This window comes from Tinamus guttatus, unplaced genomic scaffold, assembly GCF_059628265.1.
Source record: "Tinamus guttatus ecotype Peru unplaced genomic scaffold, ASM5962826v1 Tinamus_guttatus_pri_ptg000314l, whole genome shotgun sequence".
NCBI classification, from domain to species: domain Eukaryota; kingdom Metazoa; phylum Chordata; class Aves; order Tinamiformes; family Tinamidae; genus Tinamus; species Tinamus guttatus.
The window spans coordinates 5,843,515-5,870,270 of NW_028288848.1; the positions used below are offsets into that span (position 1 = coordinate 5,843,515).

The 26,756-nt window shown below is 52.3% G+C and overlaps 2 protein-coding genes across 2 annotated transcripts in view; both read right to left on the reverse strand.

Annotated features, from left to right (window-relative positions):
• The window catches only part of WBP1L (WW domain binding protein 1 like), a 55,460-nt gene extending 38,368 nt beyond the window's left edge, over window positions 1–17,092 (reverse strand). The window contains exon 1 of the mRNA XM_088528669.1: window positions 16,982–17,092. Coding sequence (XP_088384795.1) covers window positions 16,982–17,068 — 87 coding nt within the window. The 5' untranslated portion in view covers window positions 17,069–17,092. The remainder of the gene's footprint in view (window positions 1–16,981) is intronic.
• A 5,324-nt stretch (window positions 17,093–22,416) lies between these two features.
• On the reverse strand, window positions 22,417–26,119 carry SFXN2 (sideroflexin 2). The gene is made up of 11 exons (XM_010228305.2): window positions 25,968–26,119; window positions 25,707–25,877; window positions 24,998–25,096; window positions 24,764–24,839; window positions 24,564–24,649; window positions 23,905–23,965; window positions 23,758–23,824; window positions 23,179–23,228; window positions 22,931–22,980; window positions 22,674–22,721; window positions 22,417–22,517 (listed from the first exon to the last, which is right to left on the reverse strand). The coding sequence occupies exons 1-11, from the start codon at window positions 26,117–26,119 to the stop codon at window positions 22,418–22,420; spliced, it is 960 nt and encodes a 319-aa protein (XP_010226607.2). The 3' UTR covers window position 22,417.
• Window positions 26,120–26,756: the final 637 nt, after the last annotated feature.

Genomic DNA, 26,756 nt, shown 5'->3' on the forward strand with positions numbered 1-26,756 from the left:
TGACACCTTAAACATTTTGAGACAAAGGCTGGGAGAAACAAGAAATAAAAGCAGCAATTAACCAAAACCATTCCACAGAAGAACTGTTACCTGGAAGAGTTTCTAGAAGTATTTCATCCATAAGTGTTTCTTTTACCATTTGAAATGTTCTCCCTGCATTTGCGATATCAAAATCTCACTCTTTTCAAAGCATATTTCTTCCTATATTTGCTCTAAAGGCTCCTGCAATTTAAAAGTCACAGACAAGCACGTGCACACACACAAAAAGACTAAACCAATGCATGCGTTTCTCCACTCAGCAGGGTCACCCTTCTGCATTACATCACATGTAGCAGATCTCACAGTCCTTGGAGGAGATGCTACTTTTTCTTCTTCTAAAGCACTGCATAGCCCAACAACCATACCCAGATATTGAAGCAGTCAAACAGGCATTCTTCCTACAGAAGAATCTGCTTCTAGGCTTTATTTTCCACATGAATTCATAATTCTCTGATAGCAAACGCTCTGACTGTAGCTAAAGCAACAAAGTGCAAATCTTGTTGAAAGCTGTCAGAAATTTAAAATATCCATTACCCTTTTGGACTGCATTTGAACTGGCGACCTAATGATGTGACATTTGATAGTTCTTTTACCAATCCTTTGATCATAGAGATTTGCATTAGCAAATACTTAAATCCCAAAAGATGATACTTCCTGGGGGGAATATCTTAGACAAGTGCAATCTTCTGAAATGGAAGATTCTCGATTTGTGCAGTTCTAGCAAGCAGCGAAATATAAAAGAGTGGTCACCAGATGTTTCCGACGAGGTTTTTGAGGATCCTTACATTGCAAGCGCACGGTTTTGTAGCAGAAGTCACAGCTCACAAAACTCAGAATTTGCTACTAAGACTTGGGTAAATACAAGTCCAAAAACTTCAGAAAGCTGCTAAAATCAAGACACATTTTGAATCCAACTGCACCATGCCAAATACAGAGCCTGGCATCTCTCCTACCAGGATTGAGATGTTTTGTAATCCATGGACCTTGCACCAATATCCTGGTGCTGTGCCAGGGTAAGTAGGTGTAAGCCCTGATGAGGCAAGCACAAGTTCTCACCTGGTTTCAAAGTGGCATGAGCTGAAAGCAACAATGAAGCTTTCTCTTGAAGTGAAGCATCCTGCAATATTTTATTAGGTTGTAAAAATTTCACAATGGTACATCTGCCAGAGAGGCAGACAGAGCCAAAATCACACTTAATTTCCATCAGAGAGTTGAGGCTGGTTAACATTTTAAGAGAAGCAAGAACATATGTGCAGGTGCTGCGTTTCATCCCAGAGTCTCCACACAGAGAAATTTCCTGACCAGCAGCAATGCCTTTAACTTGCCTGGCAAAAAACTATTTCTGCCTTGAATAGCCATCAGTCCCTTTCACTGCACATGGAAGTAAACTCGACTGCAACTGTAAGCTCTGCTACAAAACAGCTCCCCCAAAAAAGCACCTGTACGAACACCTGTCTGCCTGGGGGTCTTGGTCCTTTTGTTAGATTTGCTTTTAAGCTGCAAGCATAGTTTAGATGCCCTGTGCTCATTCCCCAAACATAGCAGCCAAAAATCTGAAGTCGTCTGCATCAAGACAGTCGTGTTCTCCACTATGTGTCCGAGAAACACACAATATGGAACTTGCAGACATGAGTTACCTATCAAAGTTCGTATTAATACAGTTTCAAGAAAGGAAAGAAAAATGCAAGGTAAATTACAAGAACAGCCAGCTGGTAAGTCTTCCAAAAGCATCCCAGGTCACAGTAAAAGCCTTCCAGGGCCTAGGAAGCAACTTGGTTTCGTAAACACCCTCCTGATTAACCCTTTGGCGGCTTTCGAGAGAGATAGGATCTGTGTTGCTGCTCAGCGTGCCTGCCAGAGCTCGCGCGGGAGCGTGAGCAAGCGGCTTCAAAGGCGGCACGAGGAGCCTGCAGCAGCAACCCCGGAGCTGCGCAACTGAACTGACTCACAGAGCCTGGAATTAGAAGTTCTGAAGCAAAACGCGGATCTGAAGGAGTTAGCAGTCGTACCGAGATCACGTTGCAAAGCTTGAGCAACAGTTCAACAGCAACTGTTGTCAGGGATGATAAACAGGAGGGCAACATTAGCATCTCTCACAGAAAACCTTTAGCAGATGGGGACAAGGAACTGCGACATCCAGGACAGTCTATAACCAGATTGTGGCTTGGCAAGGATGAGAGGTGCCAGAGAGCACCCAACTGCAGCCTCCCAAATTTCAAGTCCATGGAAGACCAGCAAAAGGGCTTAGGCAACTTGACTACATAAAACACAACAGGGAGTAAAGCAAGTGGCACCTTGTAGATCAGAGTAGCCCCACGCATACCATGTGCGGGGGCAGAGGACGAGGCTCTGGCAGTGTTCTGTGAAGCACAGTGTTTTTCTTGCTGCAGGACGTTGTGCTGATATAGGTGACCTAGAGATCTGGCAGGTGCCCAAGTGACCTCCTTCACTAGCCCTGTATAAAGCACATGGCAGTACCGCAGCACGCAGGATTGCTGAGGCCATTCTCCACGAGGACGCAGGTAACGTGACTTTCAGGAGTTCCCCATGTTTGCTGCACTGCTGCTTCCTGGACAACACTGCCACATATTTTCCAAAGCCCAGACCTAACACAAACTACAAATTACACAACCCATGTTAAATTCACATTTTGTAGAATGTGCGTTTTCATTTTAGGACCTATTTTCTAACTCTATAGTTCAAGACAGCCTTTCAAAAATAAACCACGTCTGCACACGGGGTCAGGATGCCTCGAGACATCCTAAACCACTGCTTTGTTTAAATGAGCTTCCCTGGTGCTCCTGCTGCCAGAGAAGCCCCATTAGCAAGCACTGAACACTCAACGTCTGATCATCACAGCAGATAAAATACAGTGAGCACAAAGACCTGCAGCAGGAAGAGGGACGTAGGGAGAGGAACAAAGACGACTAGCAAGGGGAGGAAAGAAGACCGTGAGAGAGAGGCAGCCGGTCATCATCTAAGTGCTGATGCCATCTGCTCCTGATCAATGTGGAACGGGACCATAAGGGACTTGCCGATAGTCTGATGACAAAGACGTCCCTTTGATCAGTCACCAGCATCACTGGAAATCCACAGCAGCTTGAAGAGATCTCAGGTCTTGCAGAGATGAATATCTAGCTTGGCAAACAGGCCATGAATGGAAGTAGAAAGGGGTTTCTGCCTCTTCCCCCAGGTCCTTGACTGTCACTGCCTGTTAACGAAGTCCAGGCGGTCAGATTTCACTGAGCTCCCTCCACTTTCTCTCTGTCCGAAACCAAGCTCTCCTTTCCTTTAGGGAAGTCCTGTCCCTCACTAAAAAGAGAAGGAAGAAAGAAAACAAGACAGGCTGTGAGTTCCTCCTGCCAAGCGGAGCAGCGCATGGCTCTCCAAATCCATGAAGACTCCAATGGCTGCAGTATCCTCCCCTTACCATGGCCACACGAGCCTTCCTCCCTCGCGCCCTCCGCGGCAGAGCCCTGCAAAACAGTGACCTTGCAGCAATGAGAAGAGCAGGAGGTGCCCAAACGCAAGGTCGTGGCCCTACACGTGCAGAAGGTGGGAATCGCCTATCTAGTGTGTCTGCAGGGAAAGGGCAAGGACACTCCACACTGACCCCCTATGGCTCCCCCAAAACTTGGAGGCACTAGACTTGTCCATAGAGTCAAAGGAACGCCCTGCGTCTCAGCAGCAGCACCGTGACCAGCCAGGGCGGCCCCTTTGCCATGTTGATCAAAAAAGAGAAAGAATCAGGGAAGTCGCAGCATTTCACACTCTGCTCAGTCTTTTGAAAGATGAAAGCAGAAGAGGGGATTTTCTGCTTAAGTACTTGCTTAGAAGTTCAGAGGGGAAAAAAAAATCCTGCAAGCTTTTCTGTCTTGTGTTTAGGCAGAGACTTTTTTTTTTCTTTCTTTCTTTTTTAGTATTTCCAGTGTTGCAAAACAGAGCGCAGAAGCAAACAAATCTACTTTGCCCACGCAGCAGCACCAACCAGAAAAGCCACAAGAGCTTGTATAAATGCATGCACATCCCTAAAAACAGATGCACCTATCAAAGCTTTGTTTAAAGTTCAGCCGAGCTGAGGGCCTAACTGAACCCTCTGTGCTTGCTGCTAAGAACAATTTCACTCAAAGTGGTAACCGAGATTCAAACCAAGTAGGAAAAAAAGGGAACTTGGCTTTAAATGGTTTGTGAGAAACCCAGTTTGCAAGTGCCAGTCGTAGCCAGCTATTGAATATACAAGTTGATAAAGCCCAGAAGGCACTGTGATGAGTGACTTAAGTGGAAGCACCCTACACCCACTAACATTCCTGCTGAATGAGTGTGAAATCAGCAAGAATTGTTTTGATTTATCTTACGAGAAGCAGTTCTTGGAAGGGCTGGAAAAAATTTATTTCAGATGAATTTTTCAGCTGAGAACAAAGTTGTATTTATTTTAATTATGTGCTCTCCAGTGTGGCCTGCCTCGCTTAAAAGAACATTAAATTCAGCTGCTCGGAAGCTCACGGAAATGACCTTTTGAATGAAAATCCTGCAGCAAGAGGCTTGTGGTGCATTCTCACTGAAGAATAGCCTGCTGTGTGTGACTTGCACATTAGTGCTCACACCACTCGTTTCCTCTGCTCCTTCCATGCACGCAAGTCCACACAAGGTCAATCAGCTGCGAGTCCGTCACGCTGCAGACGGCGACCGGAGCACTGTGCTTGGGAAACTACTCGCAGCCTAAAGCTCGGTTTCAGAAACTTTTATTAACCATCATGTAGCAGCGTAACCTTGCGAGGCACTTCACGCCTCACCTCTGCAGGACACCCACTATGTAATTTAAATAAACGGATCCAAGGGGTTACTGACACAAACAGCACAAATTCTCCTACTAAGGAAAGTGATGAGCCCAAGTATGAACACCCATCACCTGGGCAGAAGCAATTTGCTCAGTCTCTTTTCTGAAAGACAGCAGGGTTACCTGAAAGCCCAAGCACCCAAGCCTGAGACCAGTTAAGCCTTCAGGACCTAGGAAGTCAAACTGCCTGGTTCATCCCGTCACCTGGATGAAAGGTACAACATGAAATAGCAAAAGAGGCAAGACAGGCTTGTTTGGAAATGGACAACATGTTTCCAGTGTGCAAATGTAAAACAACCTTTTCTGACATATCAGAGCTGCGTCTTACCCTTTGCAGAAGGTTGGGTATTACGAAAAGCATCTCATCCTCTGAAGCGCTGAAACGAATGAGACATCTGAGCCTTTCCAGCAGCTGGGTTGCTGGGCAGCCCAGCTCCCCGCTGCCAAAGCAAGCAAGGCGGGCTTGGGTGCTGACGTCTGCGTCTCGAGGGCACTTGGAAGCCACTCTGCCTGCCCCGCGCAGCACCGTCCTGCTGCGGGCAGAGCTGCTGGCACGCGGCTCTGCGCGCCGGCTCCCCACGCAGATATGCATTTATGTGTAAACCATTTTATCTCTATACACACATAAACACACAAATAAAAGGTAGGTCTTTGTGGTTCTCGCCATCCAAAGATTTGGCGTGTGGTATGAAGGTCTAGAATTCTAAACAGACTCCCTTGTTCTACACATTTGAGGCTTTTTCCAGCTAAAATGCAGCTAACAAAACAGTCTACACTGCCCGTTCCAGTTCTGCACTCCCCTCTCAGATGTTATGCTTGGATTTCCGTGAGCTCGCTCTCATTTCACAGCCCTGCTCACTCAACCTGCTGGTTCAGCCCCAAGTCTGCACCTCTGCGTTCTGCTCAAGAAATTTGACTTTCTAACTTCACTACAGGACTGGTTAACCAAGAGTTGAGAAGAAGTTTTCACTCTGAGCATTCATTTCTGTGCAGTAAACAACACATGCAATTCATGAGGTGCCCCTAAAGCTTGACCCTCCTGTGTCTTCACACGTTGATAATTGACAGTAGCACTTTCCAGACCAAGGGAATAGCCCCCACTCAAACACAGCAGAAGCCAAGAATAATGAAACTATCTCAATAATTAGATACAGTTTGACCAGGGTACTCCTGGCCATTGAAAACCTTTGGACCGAAACCTTACAGAAGAAAAACAGAAGTCTCTCAGTTAACAATTAATAATGAGGACGTGTAGACGCTTGTCTAGACCTCCAATCGAAGAGAGAAATTACATAATGATTACACACAAGGTACCACACAACTACAGTATTCTGATACAAAGAAAACAGCTCAGAGGACATCCACCATCTAAAATTAAAAAACAAAAACAAACAAACAAAAATGAAGGTACTTGTTCAATGACATAAGGTATAAGCTAGGATCAGAATCGAATAGTTCTTGGAAATAAGCACTAGCATATCAAAAGGAGGACTGGACTTCCCTTAAGCTCTGCTTTTTCTATCTTCCACCTTCCCACTACTCTTCAGGGCTCGGAATACTCCTCATGACACCTCATTCTCGAGTTGTCACCAGTCTGTAACACGTAAAGCACCTGCTGCCAAGGTGGGGAGAAAGCTGACAAACACAGAAGCAGCTTGAGAGCTGTAAATGAAAATGTTAGGGGATTGACCATGCTAAGAACAATATTTTTCAAGCCTATTTCTTTAATTAAAGACATTAGCTGGAAACATAAGCAGATTTTACCTTGCACCCTGTCCTGAAGGGACATGCCTGCAGAACTGTTGGTATGCAGGGCCTGTGCGCGAGGAGAGCAAGCAATAAAAAGCTCTTGTAGCCAGAACACGGATAAATTAAGCATCTACCCCAACTTGTAAATTGTCAGTAAAACTCACAGGTTCAGGATTTGTAAAGTTAACTTTGTCTGTACTATCTGCATAGTAATGACTATGTCAGCACAGACAGTTCACCCAGACTTCACATCACCCTAAGGCAAGGGTGCAATTTCACAGCTGCACTTCGAACATCTTGTCTAGGGCTCTTTTCCCCTTCCCCTGCAGATCATCACGTTCTCAAGCCAAAGCCAAAAAATTCATGGCTTACATAAACAAAGAGAGTTTCATCAGGACATACTCGAAGGTATTTATTCCCTTGGATCCTACCTCTAAAATCTTTAGGAGGAAGACCATAGCAAGAAGAATTTTGCATATATGCTACTATATAGCATGAGATATACAAGAAGTCAACAGTGCTGCTCTTTCTGTGCTCAGAAGTTTATCTGCTCTGCAATAGACCATGAATATAGGAGTTCTTTTCTGGGCTTTGTCCACACAGCAGTTCAGCAAAGCCTTACACTTCCTATCAGCCTGTTGTTATGAGCCAGCAGAGGTGAACCAAGGCAACAACAGATTTGTCTGGTCCCATAAGCCAAAGTTTTCCTGGCACAGCACTTCCCAATAAATATGTTGCATGCTGACAATAAAGAAGGATCTCTTGTTCAGTTAGTGCATCCAGAGAAAGCAGCCTACAGCTTTCGGAAGGAAAAAAAACACCATAGGAAGCGCTGAGCCATTCCAGACTTTTTGGTTACTTGAATTCAGCATTTGATGCAAGGATGACGCTCAGACTTTGCAGTCTGGGGTCAGGCCATGGGGCACTGGGTGAGCCAAGGCAAAATAAATCTCCTGACCTTTGGTTCCACAGCCTAACCACTCTGTGGTGAGTTAGTGTGTCCATACTCCAGGAAGACCCTGGTAGGACAGGGTCACAAGGACAGAGCACAAAAGCAAGCAAGAAAATAACAAGCCGCAAACATGAGGTGCAAAAAAATCCTAATGACATGAATAGGAGAAAGGAACAGAACAGTCAAAGGGAAAAAAAAAAACAACTAAAACAAAAATAGGTGAATTAAGAGCTACATGTTTTGTTTTTTGTTGTTGTTTTTTTTTTGATGCTGCAATTTAAGATCGGCTTTGTCTGAGTCAAAGTGCTAAGTGTCAGTAAATGGAGACAACCAGCAGTGACAGGTGTCTGCAAGGCTGTTTTATCTAAACTTCAGATCACAGACGACAGAAGAGTCAATGAAAGCTGTTTGTGAAGTTTGCTTTTTTAAAAAAGACAGAAGTCAAAATGATGAGGTAATTTGAAGGCAACACAATACACACTCAAACCTCCTCCTCCTCCTCTTCAGCATTTACTGTTTGAAAAGCGGTCTGCAAACTAACACAGGAGACAACTCGTAACAAAAGCAGGAATTTATCACACAAGAGCCCCAGACATGAGTCGTGACCTTCACTCACATTCAGGTAGCTGCATCAAATGCTTTCCAAGCACACAGGAAAGGCCTGTCAGGCTGCACCTGAATAAAGGTCTTTCCCCAAGAAGCGGAGGGAAGGAACATTTTTGGTAATTTGGGGGATATGATTACAAAATTTGATATTTAGAATGAAAGCATGTCAGCCTAAATCCTGGCCTTGAAGACATGTTGTGTTTCTTCAAGGTTTCACCCCATCTTCACCACCATTACCAGCATGAAGCCCACCACAACTTCCAGGCCTTCCCTTAAGTCCTGGCTGAGACTGACCTCAGCCAGCGCTTAACCCTTGCAGTCCGCACCAGTCAGTCCCAACCTGCGTGTTCATTAAAAGATGCTTTCAGAGCCTGCTGCCAGCTCCACGGGACTGTTTTTTAGCCCATAACCAGTACACTTACTGTCCCAGGGAGCACTTGATGCAATGGAGCAGCTTGGGCTCCTGCTGGAGGCAGGAGACTTGCAGCTTCTGTGGCTTCTTCTTGGCCACCATCCACCGCTTGAGATTTAAAGAGGATGTGGGAGAGAAATTTTAAATGTGCAACTACTGACGCAGTATTAGCAAATAAAAACTTATTACAGGCAATCAGGAGCACAAAGCTTGGCAAGGATGAGTATTTCTGCATATTTTGCACTCTTTCAATGTCAGGCTTCTGGCGTGGCTGTCACAATTATACTGCTGTGTGAATGACAGCATTATCCCAAACTGTCTTGATTATAAGCTCCAGTCCCACATTAGGGAAAAAAAAAAGGTCTCTTATGGACAGCAGTACTTGACCTTCTGATCATATCTGTCTGCACCACACTGTCTGTGCTAGGACAGGAGAGAAAAGCATGAATCAGCTGAGCTCGTTAAAAAGTCCTTGCAATGCCGGCTGGCAACCCATTAACATCTGATTTTCCTCCCAGCTTCCAGCAGGAGATGCCCAGAACCTTCAGTGCAAGGAAAGCTCAAGATGCTGGTGAGATTTCTGGCAAAACACACTCTTCGTAGCTGTCTCTACAGCTTATCAGCCTTTTCCCTTCAATTTGCTCTTCAGCCATCAGGACACAAAAAAAGAAAAATAAAAGCGGTTCTGTAACCACTGGAGCTCCATGAAGCTGACCTCCTATCCATTTGTTCCACGAGGTTGATTGACTTTGCAGCCTAGGAGACTGCGAGCGCCAACAGAAGCTTTTACAGAGGCTAGGACATATATCAAGAAAGTCAATGACTGTCTCACAAATTTCACAGTGCTTAATAAGCTCCCAGTTGTAGCCTTTTAGTCACTGAGGATTTCTGTTGTCGTTGTTTTTGGTTTTTGTTTTTTTCCATCCTAGGATCCCATCCTAGGAATTGCCAAAATCTTACACATCTTTGAGACCTCTCTCTCTTTGTCAAATTTGGTTCAAAGTAGCCCATCAGATTCAAAAATTATTAACCAGGACACACACACACACAAACACACTGCATAAAGTAGTAACTCATCAAGCTCTGCAAACAATCTTCTTGGCATTAACAGAATTCACTGCTTTCCTGGGTAAAAAATCACACTGTCCCACTCCACAACTTTGGCAAATCAGTGCCCTGAGGGTCTCCCTTAGCCTGAAATACAGACAAGGTACAATTAGTTTTATACTTTGATCACGATACCTCACAGATCCTTTCTCCTAAAAAGACCTCTGCTCTTGAGTTGCCTTGTTGCCTCATGAATTTCTATCACTATCTTATGCAGACCACAACATGAGATGAAATAAAAACAAATCTCTGATAAAAGTAGCAAACTTTTGCCTCATAGTAATGAGGAAGATAAGAGGGGAAAAAAAAGAAGGTTTAGGTCTTTTTTTCTCTTTATATCACCAGAGGATCTTTTATTTCTTCATGCAAATGCTTTCCTCTGCTAGCCCTAAGGATTCCACTCACTCCTTATGCCTTAAGCCCTCGTGAGCAAAGGAAAGGGCTCAGATCCAATGAACTGCTGCAGGACATCAGATGTCAACCAAAACCTGTGAGCAAGATGGAGGAGAGGACTTGGAATGGGATGAGGACAAGTCTGAGAAACTGGTCATTCTGTCACTGAGCACAAGTGAAGGGAAAGGGAGAAGAACCATGACCAGGAGGAGGACACATCTGAAAAATGCTTCTTATTTTACCCAACTTACAGCTTGCCCCTTAGGTAAGACACCTGTGAACTCTTCTCCGTGCCAGAACAACCCAAGGCCAACAACACACTGACACTCAGGAGCCAGGACCACTTCATGAACTTACCCGGAGAGATGATGCTGTTCTCCCATATCCCTATACCCAAGACCACACCGCTTGCAAGACCTGTAAGAACAGTCCCACATCCACCTCTGCCAAACACTAACAGTGAGAGGGCAACACTATCTTAAATGGCAAAGAAGTTTTGTCGTCCAACACACTGCTGATTTCTTGCATGCTCTGGCTGTCACTTCCCAGGAAGCCGTCGGCCTGTGTCAATAATCGGGTTTGCTGTACAACGCGCTGATGTTAACGTGCTTGCGAAGAAAGAGGAGTCACGAAACTGCTCTTAAACGTGCAGCAGAAGATTTCTCTTACAAAGCTGAGGAGGAAGTTCAGTGACAGGAAACAGCAGTGCATATTTGCACACATCACCATCACTGAAAGAATACGGGCACATAAATACCCTTTTTTCCCCCCCTCTTGCTGGCTTGCTCTCAGCTCAGGTGGTGACAGATGAAGTTAGGGCTTGGTAGAAGGCCTGCAAACCAGCACAATAGGGGTTGTCTCCACCCAGATAAAGTCCCTTCTTCCTCTTTGCAGGTGCTGCTCAGAACCATGCCAGGTGGCCTGGGCCACATGGCACCCAGCGGTTTGGTCAGCTGCATGTGTCACCTCATTTTGCACCCAGGAAGCCCTCCCTTGCCAAGTGCTCTATGACAGTTTCACAAGCCATTGCAGAGACCACAGGGGTCATCTAAAAATAATAGTAGGGGCAGCGACCCCGCCGATAATCATGTCATTAGAGAAAAATGCAGCTCCTCTTTGTGCAAGCAGACAAATAGCAGGTCTCTGCAGCACCTTGTTCCCTCGTTTACAGGCAAACAGTATCTGCAAAACCGTGGAAAAAAATGCCTGAAAGATGCAGCCATACCAACATGCTCCTTATCGAGGTACAGGCACGCAGCCCCAGTGCCACTGCACCGGTTGTTGGTATCTCACAACCAAGCTTGTTCTCTATGGGCTTTGTAATCCACACACAGGAGATCTGTAGCCCCTCGGCACCTCCCCATCTCCCATTCTGGGGCGCTCTCCCACTGGTTGCTCTCTTTCTCACGATGCAGAAGCCCAGATCAAAACCTGGTAATCGGGTTGTCCTGCAGCATGCAACAAGCACTGGCTGTGATTAATGGTCTCTCTGAGACCGTCACCTTCTCAGACTCAAAAACTGCTTTTGAGATGTCTCTGATGTGCTCTGTACTTCCCTCCACGTTGCAGAGACAGCAGCACAACCCCGGCAGGAGCGGTTCACCTATTTGGCCTGTATTCATGGCTAGAAATCCACACAAATGTATGCAAGACAGGAGCACGTACAGCCATAAAGTCACCAGTTAAATGCATTACTAAGTGGAGAAGATTCTTATGTAACCGACCATAAAGGGCAAATTCTTACCTTGTACCCTGTAAAACAGTTATCAGAGCAGCTCAGATTAGAGGTACATCGCAAACCCCAGTACCAAACACGCGTATCGGCTCAGGACAGAACAAAAGGCCACACGCAGCCCTGCAGCCCTCCAGAACACGCCGCAAGGACAGACTTGCACAGGCCTGGCCACAACCAAAGGGCACTGCACAAGCTATACTGGAGGGAGAGCTCACTACCACGAGGACGTCCATGTACGTTCAGAATACAGAGACAGACAACATATTACCTACATTAAGGCCTTTCAAATACCACAGAAAGACGGACAAGGGTCAGCCTCAACATACTGGTTTAACAGGCCACAGTTCTCACTGTCACCAGCAGAACCAAAGCGATGACCAGAAGCTGCTCAGGAGAGCATCACTCCTAGGGATCAGAGCAAAGGGCTGATATGGGCATTTTACCTAGGGCCAAATATCCGTGTGTTGGCAAAATGTGACCAAACAGTGACCACATCCGTGTGTCTGCCCTGCTAAAGGGGCCCGTGGGGAAAGCGCTGCCCCCCAGCACAGCAGCCCCCGGGGGCACGGGGCCAGCCCAGGGAAGCTGCGCTAGCCAGGTGAGGCCGCCCCGCGCTGCCCCACGAGGCTGGCGGCGTGGAAAAACTCCAGCGTATCCAAACCTGCCGGCACGCGGAGCTTGGCAAGTTCCACCCCACTCCACTGGGATACAAACCGCAGAAGTGACTGAGTTTATTCAGGCGGTAACGTCAGGCTTTTGGCCAGTGAGTATTTGAAGGGCAAGGGGAAAAATCTCAGAAAGGCTTTTGCGGCCCCCAGCTATAGAGTTGCTTTTACAACCTGAAGAGAACTGTCCTGCTCCTAGCCAGGACGCAGCTGACACTTCAGGGCAGGCGCTCCATGTGCTGCACAGCTGCAGCAATGAGAGCAAAAGCCCGAGAGCACCGTGTGTTATTGCGAAGGCAGCTCACCAAATGCAAGAGTTTTAATCAGTGGGAAATGTGCCATCCAGATGAGCTGCCAGACTTCATGGTGGCGTAACTGTCCCCGAGAGGAGTCCTTAATGCAACCTGCAGAGTTATTTAGAGGTTCCTGTCCTGAGCAAGCACAGGGCGTACTTTGATCTCTGCTGCCTCCTGCCAAAACTGTAGGAATCAGCAAGCCAAAAACCAAGAGCCACAGACAATGATATCATGGCACACAAAATATAACTTACAGTTACATAAGCAGTTCTCCTCTGGAGGGACCCAGGAAACATGGGATTGGAGTCACAACCGACTAACTAAGGTTTAATAAACAAGCACTGTTTTTAACTTACAGATGAGGAGATAACTCCCTCTCACACCGGGTAATTCAGGCGCTGCTGTTCACAGACAGGCCAGGATGTTCTTGAAAGGCCCAAATACACCCGAGCTCTTGGTTGAAGCAACCCTATGTGGCAGCTTCATAAGTGCAATTAGTGCCATGGCCAGAGCTAGGCTGCAGCCTTGACCAGAAACTGTCCCACGGGGCTGTTGGCTATAGGCCAGGCTCTTCCCTGCAGCGAGGATTCCTCCTCATCCCTCGGGCCCCCGTACTGCAGGCAAAGTCTTTAATTTGGGATGAAATAAGTTTTTGAGAAGAGCATGCTTCTATTGGATTTGGGCTTAAAACCACCTTATTAAGAGCAACGCAGATTCTGCAAACATGTTGCGTTCTTGACATTCTCTTAAATTTCTTGTTTTTAAAGAAAACAACCACCAAGAGAATTATGTGATAATTAAGCTACATGTCATGGGAAGAAGACAGACAGTTAGCATAGTCAAACAACCTTTACTCTGCCCTATATAAAGGCATACTATAGTAGAATTATGATTTACGCAGCAATTTGTGGTTAAAAATTTGATCAAGCTCATTTTTAAGTATGTTTATTTCTTATTTTCTCATTTCCCTTGCCCTCAAACTGATGGAGGAGGGCATAGTTAAGGTCACACGACTACAGTCAAAACTGAGCATAGCTAGATTTCTTTCTTCTGCAGTGTTTATCCTGATTTTATTTTTTTACATAATCACATTTATGCCCTTAGATTGTTGACAAATGCTTCATTTCCTGTTAACAGAGCCTTGTGCTCTGATTACAAGAGAAATAGCAAAGAACAGTAAGGGAGATAGTTAGGCAACATGGACTGGGGATGGTGCTGAGCTAATTATCTTCCTTCTCCACCCTAAAAAAAAAAAAAAAAAAATCTTAATTAAAAGAAAGGCCTTTCCAGGCCTTTTCCTAGGCAGCCTGGACTTATTTTAACCTGAGAAATGAGACCTTCCTGCAGAGTACAGCGTGTTCTCGGGAATGTTTGCTCAGTGCGGCTCGGCGGCACGGCTCCACCTCCTGAATTATTTAGAGGCCGCACTTCCTGCAGCACCTCCCAGCCTTAGCCCACCTGGTCCACGGGCCAGCTCCGAGAGGTGAGGCCGGACCCTGACCTACAAACGGCGCCGGCAGCAGGGCAGAGCGCACGTGCGAAGCACGGACGGACGCGGGCGGCAGCCACGAGAGGCAGCGAGGGTCTAGAGAGAACCACAACCAAACGCGGCCGGGGACCAGCTAAGAACGTAGGGATGGCTGCTGCAGGGATCTTTCAAGCCCAGCCCTGCGCCATCGCTGCTCTTCTCCATGAGGCATCAGATCTGACAGAATCACAGTCTACAGCAACGCAAGAACAGACAAAGTTTTGTTACATGCTCGTTTCCAAGCTCCCACGTTACCACTATCATTTGTGAGCACGTAGCCGTCAATCTGTAGTATGCAGCGAGATAATACCAGCCTTTTGACAGACAGTCTACATTAAAAGCTAAAATAAGCAGCCTGAGCTTTATATAGATAAACTATGAAAGGAAAATGAGTAAAAGATGCAACCATATCTAGGTGCTCTAAAGAAAACACTTGCCACCAAAGCTCTTCTTCCCCACCCTCACATATTGCACCACTCAAGGTTTATTTTTTTAGGCGTATTTCTGGTACACTGACTGAGGAGGATATCCCAACCCCGGAGGAGGATATCCACAAGTCATACACACAACTATCCCATGCGTGATCTCGCTCTGCATGTCCTCCTTCCTTCTCCTTTGCTCTTTTGCTACTTCCCTCTTGTCTGCTCTGCCTGCTTGGTGCCTAAGGAATAGGCTGTACGGGGCAACGAGGATCTTTATGTACTCAAAGCACCTGCAGTATTTTTATTAGCTTGTACAAGGCTGAAGAATTTCACAGCTTTTATACAGATTATCCTGCCACCTGAGCACTACAACCAGAGAGTGGCACGGACTTGAGACATATAGATGAACAGAGCCAACATGAGCACTTCCATCGGTCAAAGCCATTTGGGACACCATGGAAAGCAGAGTGTGACCCTATCCCTGCAGCTGGCTGCCTGGGGCAGCAATGACAAATACCTCACCTAGGTGCAATTCAAGGTGATTTGGGGTGATTCTAGTCACAGACACATCCAGATCTCCCATCTCTCTTCACTCCAGAGGCACTGGGAGGTATTTCAAGGGATCTCTTCCAGAGAGACACTCCAAACATGCACCTCTGTAACGCTAAGCACCACAGAGCCCACAGCACCCGTAGCTTAGACCATCAGCAAAATCGTATGATTTCTAGCTCCTATGTGCTACACCGCATGGTCTCAGAAATCGTTGTATTTGATTTATGTTCTACATAAGGCAAAAAAGGTATCATGACTCTTTGAGCAAAAAGTTCCAGCTTGTGTCCAGGTTACTTGGCCTGGTACTGTCCTCTCTGCGTGATGCTGAGCACAGAGGAAACGCTCTAGGGGCTTCTACATACAGGACACCTAATGCTGGAGGTATGAACAGTGCACATGGCGGCACGGCCAGGAACGCAGTGGAGAGGTGAAGGAGAGAGAATTAACCTTGTTACAACCTTTTCCAGGTACGAAGAAGGCACTAAAGGGGTAGTTAGAGCCTGCAGAGACAGGGCTGGTTTCCTTCACCCCAACAAACACTCACTCCCGCTTCCTCCCCCAGCCCAGAAGCCTGCAATGGACCTCCCCGCCACAGGTCACACCACAGAACAGCCAGTTCACCTCCCTTGGGGCCTGGGCACCTCAAGCACACACCAAAGGCAAGACTGGCTGCCCCAACACCGGGCAGATCCCATTTCCCAACCAACACAAATCCTTTGGCCGGCTGTCCCGTGACCAGTCTTTAAACCACCCTAAACCCTGCCAGCGCCAGCCCTTCACAAGCCGCCTTCCTCTCCGCTGCCGCCCCGAAGGTCACAGGTCCCCACACACCTGCCTGCTCTCAAATCCTGCGCCCTTTCTGTAGCCATCACTCCCTTCTCCGTAGCCACCTTGCACGAAATACCCAAGTCCTGCAACAGCCGCCTTTGCCCTCAGCCCAGAGCAGGCCCCAGAGTGCACGGGAACCCATGCTGGGTCTCTGCATCCCCTCCGGCCTCACTGAAACCCTGGGTACCTCTCAAAGGCCTCTCCCCCAGCCCCAAGAGACAGGAGCACCCCTTGCTCAGCTCCTCACGTGCACCAGCCCCTGCCATAGCCCCGTGTGACCCTACCCAAACAACATCCCTGCCACAGGAGGCACAAGCAGCCCCTGCCCCCAAGACCCTCTCAGCGGGCACAGACACCTTGTGCCCAGCCCCCAACCCCACAAACAGCCCCCTAGGGTGCATGGGCAGCCCCCAGCCCCAAACACCCTCCAAGGGGCAGAAACCCACTACCAAGCTGCCAGCCCCGCAATCTTCCAGAGGGTACAGGCACCCCACAGCCAGCCCCGCAATCTTCCAGAGGGTACAGGCACCCCGGTCAGCCCCACAATCTCCCAGACGGCACAGACGCCCCACAGCCAGCCCCACAGCCACGCAGCGGGCACAGGCACCCCACACCTGCCCTGCCACCCCACAGACGGCTCAGGCACTCCCCATACTGAGCACAAACAGCCCCCCAGTCGCCCCAATGGCACAGACACCCCACAGGCAGCCCCCTGCAGCCCCCAGAGGCAGGGCCGCCCCACGACGCCCCTGCCACGGGCGCAGGCAGCCCCCGCCCGGCCTCCAGCCCTGCGCACCCCACACAGGCCGCCGCCCCCCGCCCCGGCGCCCCCCGGGCGGACCCCCCGGGGCAGCCCCTACCTGTGCGGGCTCCACGCTGGCGGGCAGCCCCTCAGGCAGCGCCTGGAAGAGCAGCAGGGCCATGGCGGCGCGGAGCCTCCTCGCCATCCCCCCCCACCCCCCGCTCCCCGCCTCCCCGGCCCGACTGCGGCCCGGGACGGCAGCCGAGGGGGCACCCCGCGCCCCGTCCCGCCCACGCCGCCTGCCCATTGGGCGGGCCGCTCGCTTCCCGGACTGCTATTGGCTCCCCTCGCTATCGCTCAGAGCAGCGCCGGGAGGAGCATGGGCTGCACGCTGGGAGCTGCCATGTTGAGTGTGGAGCGCTGGGAGGCTGGGGGAGGGGGTGCTGCCATCTTGTGTGTGGCGGAAGCGGCTGGGCGGGGGTGATGGCGGAGGCGCCGGGGTGCCCCCGGGGCAGGGAGACCTGGAAATGGGACAGTGGTTGGGACAAGCCACCTCCAGGCTTGTCCCACTCCAGGCATGTCTTACTGCTACTCGGCCATCCCAAGCAGGGAGCAGCTCCGGTCTAACCAAACCTTGGAGTTCCCAAATAGCCTCCGACCCGTGTGAGCGCCCGATGTCCTGTCCAGCCCCTGCCATCCCCGCCTGGGAGCGGCGGAGTCTTTTGGGGCGGCGTGTCCAAGTGCCCAATGTGCCGTGGCTCTTGCTTGGCCCTTGTGTCCCAGGTCCGGCTCCCCATCTGGGTCTGGGAAACCTCCATCCCACGGCAAGGCCCTGGTGTGCCAGACCCGCCATGTCCTTCTGGTGACTCCAGAGCAAGCCATGGGCCAGCAAGTCCCTGTGGGCACATGGGTTTGGGTTTGCTTCGGGTGCTGTGTCCATGCAAGACGCTGCCCAGTGTAATTTCAACACTTGAGCTGCTTTGGGTTTTTATGCATGCTCTGCCGAGGCAAGGCTCCAAAGACTCGGTGTTTTTGGCTGCTGATTCACCCCTGGTCTTGAGCACACTCTTGTTTGGATAAAAATCCAAGCAAGTGTGTCATTCCCCACAGCAGGAGCGTGTGTTCGGCTTGCTGATAGCAGAACCCAAAGTCTGCACATCCCTGTCACAGTACCGTGCCAGGACTTGCCACATGAGGACTTGTTGTGAACTGCCGGGAGAGGGGAAGCGGCAGCCGTGGCAGCCGCAGGGACCTTGTCCTTCTTCTGTCACTCTCCTCGGCTCTCCTGAGCCAAGCTGGAGCCCATTGGAATAGAGGGGATGGAGGGGATCTCAGTGGCTGTGGGTCGGAATGAAGCCTTCCCCAATGTGGTGGGGAAACACTGTGTCCCCCCAGCCCGGCCAGCGTGGGGCTCCCTGCGCTCATGTAATGGGAGAGCTTCAGTTGTGGCCAAGGCTCAGTATCAGCCAGGCTGGTGCAGTCACAGAACAGCACGGACTGGCACGGCCTGAGCATGGTCCCAGCTGCACACCCAAGCCATGCAGGAGATATATGCACAGCTTTCTCCTCTTCTTTTGGCCTGGAAGAGTGAGACCGTACGTTCAACCATGGGAAGAAATGCTGTGCTATGGTGGAGTTTGGATTTGTGTCTATGTCAAAAGGCCGGTTCAGAAAATGCTGCACCAACTACTTTCACCCTCGTTTCACCCTTAATAAAGTGCTTTCCCTGTACACTGAGCAAACACACAGCCTTCTCTCTTGGGGAGAAAATGCTACAGACAGGCACCAAGAGGTGCTTTTAGCAAGAAGAGCAACAGCAAATGTCTTCTGTCCTGCAAAGTAGGGTGCTTGGCTAACATTCCTGTATCCTCACAAACCTGTGCACAGGACACAGGACGTGGTCACAGGAGACAGCAGGGGCGAGGGCTGCTGGAAAACAGCCCCTGGGAGAAACTGTGACGGGAGCCATGGCTGCTCCAGGGGGCATCCTGGGAGAAGCTGGGAAGTTCGGTGGTCTTGGCACAGCGTGTCCCAGCCCGGGCAGTCCGTCGTCTGGTCTTGTCTCTGGGCAGTGAGAGGAAGTTCAGGAGACTTGAGTTTAATTCATGGCTCGGAGGAAACGTCTCATGTTTCTCGGGCAGTAGGACCGGCTCGCTGCACTGCCGCTCCTTGCATGTCAGACAGCCTCCACAGGGGATTGGCTCCATGAGGTTTATCAGATGCTCAGATAACATGTTAGGAAAAACAAAAACAGAAAAAAACTTAGCAGCTTATCTCCCAGCACTGGGATTTTTCAGCCAGGGCAATACCTGAGACACGCCTCACCGTGCTGAAGCAGCTGGCCCCAGTGTCAGCAGCGCGGGCTTGCAGGAGTTAACCCATTACGCAGGCACGCTGCTCATAGGGAGCCAGGTTAATCTACCTCCACCGGCGTTTGGAGAAGGAGGGGTGAACTCGGTCTACTTACTGGGGCTGCTGATTCATCAGAGGAGACCCACAGGCTCGCAGGTTCTCACAGCCCCTCTCTGGGCACTGCTGCTGCCCAAGGAGACGTCTTTGGTCTCATTTTTATTTTAAAGGGGTCTGTAAACATGCTGGAGCACTGCATTTCGGCCATGCAGTTATTAAAGGAGCTTTATTCCTGTTCCCAGCTAGCTCTGAAATTAAAGGCACAGCAGGGAGAAGCAGGCAAACTCATGGGACCCTGGGACGAGCCCAGATCAACCGTGACTCAAGAGTAATTAACACTTGCAGCCCTTTGGAAACAGGGATGAGTCCAGCTTTGATCCCTGGCAGTGAGGTTTCCTTCCCATTGCAGTGCTGAGAAATGAAGGCAGCGCTGGGCTGGCAGGGTGAGTTGTGACAGCAGAGCTGGGCTGAGGACAGAATCATGGTGCCAGTCACCTCCCTGATCCCCCGGGCCCAGCACAACCCTCTGCCTTTGGCCAAGAGCGATGAGCTATACCCACATCCCTCCAGCAAGGCCAGGGAGAAAGCTAGGAGTCGTTCATGGGCATGAGATGGGAGTCGGTCACGGGCACGCGATGACAACAGCTCTGCAGAGAGTCTGCTTGCTCCGGGGCCCCTCCTGCATGGCCAGGGGCTGCAGTTCGCCAGCAAGGCCATGTGTTTGTATCGGGCATTTCAGTACCTGGCCCCTGGGGCAGAGCTCAGCCCGCAGCCCCTGCTGGCTGTGTGGCCCTGGGCTGCTGGCTGTGAGAGGGACATCCAGCTGAGAGGTCTGGATCCGACGTCTCCAGATGCCCAGTCCAGGCAGGAGGGAGTCCAGAGACAGTCCACGATGTAGCCAGGAAGTCCTGATCCAGTCTGACACAGGCCAGGGCACGGCCGTCGCCTGGGCCGGCTGCCAGGATGGTTGCTAGCGCTCCCCAGGATACACAGAGCTACCCTGGGCGCAGGACATGGTCTCCAGTTGCCTCCCACCACGCTATCTCTTGGGAGAAGGGGGAGCACACGAGAACTGCAGCCTTCTCTAAGCCAAGTCAGTGCTATAAAACCTTTGCCAGGTAGCAACTGGCACTGCTTTCTCTTCCGAGCCCTGAACATGCCCCTGCAGCCTCCCTTTCTGGTGGAGCAAATCCCTGCCAGGACAAGAAGCCAGCAGGGAGGCTTTTCCCCATGCGCTCAGCCTTCGCTTCGGGTGGGTGCTGCCCTGGCATCTCTGGCACGCGCCTCTCTGGGCAGGGGCCGGAGCTCCAGACAGGCTTGGGAAGGGGCCAGCGACAAGGGCACGGCTGCGTGCATGGCACAAGCAGGTTTACAGAGCTGGGCGCATCGCGCTGTGGAAATCGCTTCGTTCCTGGACATGAGAGGCACCTCGGACGCAAACGCAGGCCGGGCTGCTGCAGGTCCTCAAGTGGAAGTGCTCAGTATGGTTTCAGCTGCAGAGAAGGACAAAATGGAATTAAGAAGCTGCAAGAAGGCAGGCAGCAGAGATCTCTTCCTGTGGCCTCTTCCCACTGCCAGGAGGAATGAGATGTGTTTCATTTCAGGGGCTTATCTGTTTCTTTTTTTAATTGTGCACTAACAAGAGATCTAATAAAACCCAGGGAACAGATACAAAAATTTCAGCCTGTTTTTCCACTTGTCCCTAACCTTTTAATTATTCCATTGCTTTTGTGCAGTTTTGCAACTGTAGCTACCTGTACTCTGGGACATCGTCCTCTGCCTGGTGCCGCTCAGGCAGAGTCAAACCTGCAGCTTGGCCCTTCAACGGGCACATTTTGGGTTTGGCTGCAGCTTTGTGGATGTGGAGCAGTTAACAGCTTTGGCTGCGGATACTGCACCTCTGCTAGGGCATCCAGCTCACACTGGGATGCTGCTGCTCCCTGGGATCGGACACAGTCCCTCCCAGCAGGAGGGACAAGTGTGGGACATCAAGCACAGCCCTGTCACGTCCCTGTGTCCCCTCGGGAGGACCATTTGCAGCACAGTGAGCCTCTCAAGGATGCCCAAGGGTTTTTGGCTGATGCCCTTGCAGAGCTGCAGGGCTCTTCCCGGTCCCCAGGCTGCCTCTCCGCTGTGTCTGGTCAAGCACAGTGTCCCCTTCCCAGGGAGGCAGGACTCCCATCTGCCGGCCACACTAAGGTCTGAAGCCCCAAGAGCACAAAAAGACAGAGCCAGTAATTTATTTTTAAAAACACTGCATTTTATTTTTCATCCCTTCCCTCTAGGGCTTGCAGAGTGGCCCCTTCAGAGCCTGAGTTAACACCCCACTTTCCTCATGGCTGTAGGTCCTTGGTTCCACCCTGGGGACACTGAGACACAGGACAGAAGGCATGATGGCTGGCTCTGCCACTCAGAAGAAGGGGTAGTTTACACAAAATAGGGCTTAAAAACAATCAAGTATTTATCTCCTGGATTGTGGTGATTGCATAGAGAATGAAATATGAACATGATGGCACAGGAGGAATGGTCCAAGCATTGGTCCCGGGACATCAGCGTGCCCACCCTGCAGAAGGGACCAGTCCCTTTGCCCCTGCCAGGAAGAGAGGCAGTTTTTGAAGAAAGGCCACTGAGGTGATTTGAGGCACTGTCGTGGTTTGGTTCCTGGTCGTGGACGTAGGCGATGGAGGAATGCCTGCTCTGGGAAGTAGGACTGCGCTCCGAGCAGGGAGGTGGAGGGCCTGGTGCTTGCAGCCGGGGAGGGCTTGAGAGGCAGCAGGGCCAGGAAGGAGGCAGGGGAGAACAGGACACAGGGATGCAAGGACACAGCCAGCCCTGCAGCAGGGATGCTTAGGAGGAGCCAACACGTCAGCCACGACCTGGGCAGGGTCCTGCCTCCTGCAGGGGTCACGGTGGCTGGAGACTTTCCTGCACATCCCTGGAGAATGGAGAGATCCTGCAATGAGAGAGGGGTGATCGGAGCCAGGGGCAGACAGGGCCTCTCCAGAAGAGGGAGCAGGGACAGCTGATCCCAAGGCCAGCCCCAACCTGATCCCCCCAGCCTGGCAGTGGGGGGGACCCGCTGGGACCGGGACATGCTGGATTGGCAGTGGCCGGAGGGGCACGATGGCTCCAGGGCAGCCTCCATTCACAGCCCCTTGTTAAAGTAGACGTAGGGCACTTGGTCCCCGCGCTCGGCCACGATGCTGGCACGCAGCTCCGGCTCCAGGTCAGCCAGCGCCAGGGAACTGTGGGCAGAGGGACACACACTGAGACCCCCCGCGCCACATCCTCCTCCCTGACCACAGGCCTCCGTGCTGGCCGGGCCACTCTCCCTCTCCCAGGGCTAGGGGAGGAGGCGGCTCCCGACTTTGCACAGAGCACAAAGCAGGGGGGACAGGTACCATCGCTGTGGGAACAGGGCGCAGGCCGCCGGCACCATGAACACGAGGCTGCAGGAGGGAGAAGAGCCCAGGGTTAGTGCCCGCCACGTGTCTCGGCCCCAGAGATGCTCTCCCACCCTCACTCCTGAGGACTGGAGAAAGCCCAGGGAGGGAAGGGAAGCAGCTTTCAAATCCCCTGCCTGGAAAGATGTTTCTTTTCATTGGAGCCAGAGCCTTGCTCTGGGGACCAGCAGGGTTTCAAGCAGTGAAATACTCACATGCCCCCGCTCAGCAGCATTTGCAAAGGCGCGTGGAGTACCCGGATTCTCTGCAAGGGAACGGCAGGGAGTGAGTGCTGAGCTAGACACCCAGTGCTGCAGGCTCCCCTTGTCCATCGCTGCCAAGTCCTCAGGGCAACATGAATCAGAGGGGAGGCAAACAGAGCTGGGAAGGCCCTGGCCTCAGCAAACCCTCCTGTTTCACCCTCGGCATCTTGGCCGCCAAGGGGCAGGAGGAAAAAACTCACCTTCATGAAGGGGAACTTCTCCAGCCGCTCCATGATGATTGGCAGAATAACTAGGCACAGAGGGAAGGGGTCAGGGCCTGTGCACCAGCCTGCACAGCTACCCCAGCAGGACTTGCTGCCCCTGCCCGTGGTGCCCAGGGGCTGGTCTTCCTAGGGGCTACCGTCGATCCGTACGGGCCTCCCCAGCCATCCATCACTGGGCCATGCTCCTGTCCCTCACGGCTTGCTCCCCAGCGGCACACCAAGGGCCTTGGGAAGGGCTGAGGGATGCTGGATGAGGGGGCCAGAGAGAGCAAGACGTGACCTCGTGGGGCCTGAGTGCTATGGGGATGCTCCACCTTCCACAGGAGATGCACATTGGGGCCAGGGGCCCTGACAGAAACAGCAAGATGGTGAGAGCGTGTTGGCCAACTCCATTAGTGGGATGAGACCAAATGACCCCAGGGATGCAGTGGTCACCTCCCCTCTTCTGTGCAGAGGGGGGACCAAGGCAGGTGAGGGCAAGGTGGAAGGTCCCACCTCACCCCGGCCAGCCCTTCCCAGGATAGGACACACGTGCCTGGGGCCGGCTGCACTCACTCATGCCCGGTGCCGCCATGGTGATCCTGGAGATCACGACCTGCGTGATGCCCTTGGCCGCAGCCCTCTGAAAGCAAGAGCAGCCATGAGCTTGTGCCGTGTCCACCCTGGCGACGCGCCAGAGCTCCCGATCCCGCGGGGACTCACCCTGGAGCAGCCGAGCTCGTTGCCGTCCCCATCTGTCACCGTGATCCCATGGATGATCTCCCTGGATGGAGACAGAGCGCTGTGAGCCTGTGGCCCCTTTCTCCTCGGCCCCATATTGCCCAGCACCCTCAGAGGACCCAGCTGCCACGCTGCCTTGGGCCACCACAGGGAGAGGTGGCCAGGACGGAGGGGATCCGGCTCTATTGCCTTGGGATGCCGTGGTCCCTTGCCCAGGCAATGCTGCCATCTTCAGGGCATGGCTGCAAACAGAGCCTGTCCATCCGTCCCCGCAGGGCAGACACCCACCAGAGACCCTGGAGCCAGTCCCCAAACACTGGGGCTGCAGGATGGGGAGGGAAGAAGGTTTGTTGGTGCTCCAGCAATTGGGAGCTTCCCCCCACATAGGAGCAGGGCTCCCAGTTGCTCTCCATGGCACCGGAATGGCAGCCAAACACTCAGAGGTGCCGGGAATGTCCCCAAAACCCTGTAGGTGCCTTCAGTACCCCTCCAGCGCCAGGACATCAGGCTGGGCCTCTCCTGTGGCCCAGCAAAGCTGCCAGGATCTTCAGAATCCTCCAGACCAACCCCAAGAATGGCTATTCTTACCCCAGAATCACTAACGTCCCTTGCGGGACGCCCAGTCGGGCACGGACACTTACTGCTGCCTCATGATCGGGATGTTGACGCAGTTGGCAGCAGCCACAGCCACGAAGGGGACCCAGCGGGCAACCAAGGGAGGGGCTCGCTGCAAAGAGACCCTGACATGGGGATGGTGCCTCCCCCAGCGACATCTCCAGCTCAGCCCAGTGCCGGGAGCCTCACGGGGCTGGTGGACAAGCACCTCCCCATCCCAGCGTACCTTTGTGTAGAGGTTGAGCCCCACGGCAGTGGCCAGGGCCGTGCCAGTGGCAGTGACATAAGCCACAGCGATTTGCCTAGGCAGCAGTTCACAAGGGAGGGAAGGAGTTAAATGCCCGCCCGTGGCTTGGCCGCGCAGCATCCCAGCACCCCAGGAGTGCCCTGGCCATGCAGGGACCTGGCCAAGGACACAGTTCTGGCCCCAGGTGACACCAGGAGCTGGTGCCATACTCACTTCAGCGAGATGGGGGAGGCGGCGTTGCGGTTGGTGTAGTTGACGATGGCGTTGAAGGACTGGTTCACCCACTGCCAGAATACCACGGCAGGCACTGTCCTGCAGAGGGAAGGGGCTGGCAGGGCCTCTGAGGGGAGTCAGGGGCCTGTGGCCCAAACCCAGAGCCAAAGCACCGGAGGGGATGGCCAAAAAATCGCCTTTACCCTCGTGTTTTCCAAGGGAAACTGAGGTGCTGCTGGAGCCAGCAATCTGCGCAAGGGTGGGTGGCAATATAGTGGCAGAGCCAGGATAGGAGCCCAGGGGTCCTGGCTGCTGTGGGGCATGGGGGGAAGGCAAGGGACCCTATAGGTGCCAAGGATCCTCTGAATGCAGGGATGGGGAAGATGGACTGGGAACAGGGTGAGCCATCAGTGCCGGGAGACCTGGCTAGACCTTGCTGCAAAGCAGCCCAGCACGCAGGGCTGGGATGAGGAGGGAATCCCTTGGGAACACCCTAGGATGGCCCCTGCAAGAGGGCAAAGTGGGGAGACACGGGATGTTCACGGGGACACATTTGCCCCGAGCCTCGAGGGAGCAGCAGGGCCAGTGCAGGGTTCAGCTGGGTTAATCGTTACACGACCTTGGGCAGGGGTGAAGCTGGGCAGAGAGATAAGGGCGAAGCGGGAGCCACTGGGACCAGGGGCCAGGGACACCCACGCGGCGGCCTCACCGGTAGAACTGGAGCATGCAGCCAGTGAGGGCCATGCCGCCGGGCACCTGGAAGGACATGCGGCCCAGCACGTTCATCCTTTCGCCGCTGTCAGGGTGGAAGGCCGAGTCATAGAGCGTCTTGGCGTAGTGCAGCTGCTCCTGGCTGCTCCCCGGTGGTACCAGCCCAGCCCTGTGAACACAGAGGATGTGGTCGGGGCAGCCGGGGCACCTTGGTGAGCCCGGCCGGGCCAGGGGGGCTCCCGCCACGCTGCCCCCTCACCTGCAGCCCTGCACGAGTGCCTTGGCCCGCTCCAGTTCGGCATTGGGCACCAGCACCAGCCGTGGGTCGGTGATGGCCAGGAAGTGCCGCAGGCGCCCCAAGAACGTGCCCTGGTCCCAGCGTGGGGCATCGATGTCAAAGGCGGGTGTCATTTTCTCCTGGGTCTGCACAGGGGAGGCTGCAGCAGTGGCGTCAGTACCGGTATGGGAGGGAGCCCCCGCCGCAGTGTCGGAGGCTCTCAGAGCATTCCCAGCCCTGCGGCCCCGCTGCCGTGTACCGTCACTGCAGCTGCAGGAGCCTTAAACGGGGCGGGTGCCATGGGCGGGTTGATGTTTAACGGAGCCACCGAGGATTTGCTGCCGCCTTTCGCAATGTGTCCCCAGGCATCCCCTGTGAGCGCTGGTGCTGCATCCCTCTTCCTGCAGCCCTCTGTGGCACTGCATCAGCATCCCTGCACTGCATGGTTGCCCGGCATCGCACTGCCCCCAGCAGCACTGCACTGCACGCCTCTCCAGCGCGCCCCCAGCACTGCATTGCACTGCATGTCCTACCACCTGCACACATCCCCTGTAGCACTGCACTGTAGGCCCCCCCAGCACTGCGTACCTCTTCTAGCACCACGCTGCACTAACTGCACAGCCCCTTGCAGCAGCCCCTACCACAGCACCATCCTTTACTACACTGCACTGCACCCCCCAACTGCACATGTCCCCATTGCTGCATTGTGTTGCACCTCACCACACTGCAACCCCCAGGCAGCAAACACACCCCTGCATCCCTGCAGTGCAT

Excerpts from the sequence above, each read along its gene's own strand:
- SFXN2 (XM_010228305.2), bottom strand. The coding sequence starts at position 26,119 with ATGACACCCGCCTTTGACATCGATGCCCCACGCTGGGACCAGGGCACG. Across the intron at positions 23,825-23,904 it reads ACGAGCTCGGCTGCTCCAGG|AGGGCTGCGGCCAAGGGCAT; the intron begins GTGAGTCCCCGC and ends TCTTGCTTTCAG. Across the intron at positions 22,722-22,930 it reads ATGCTGCTGAGCGGGGGCAT|CCTCGTGTTCATGGTGCCGG; the intron begins GTGAGTATTTCA and ends TCCCTCCTGCAG.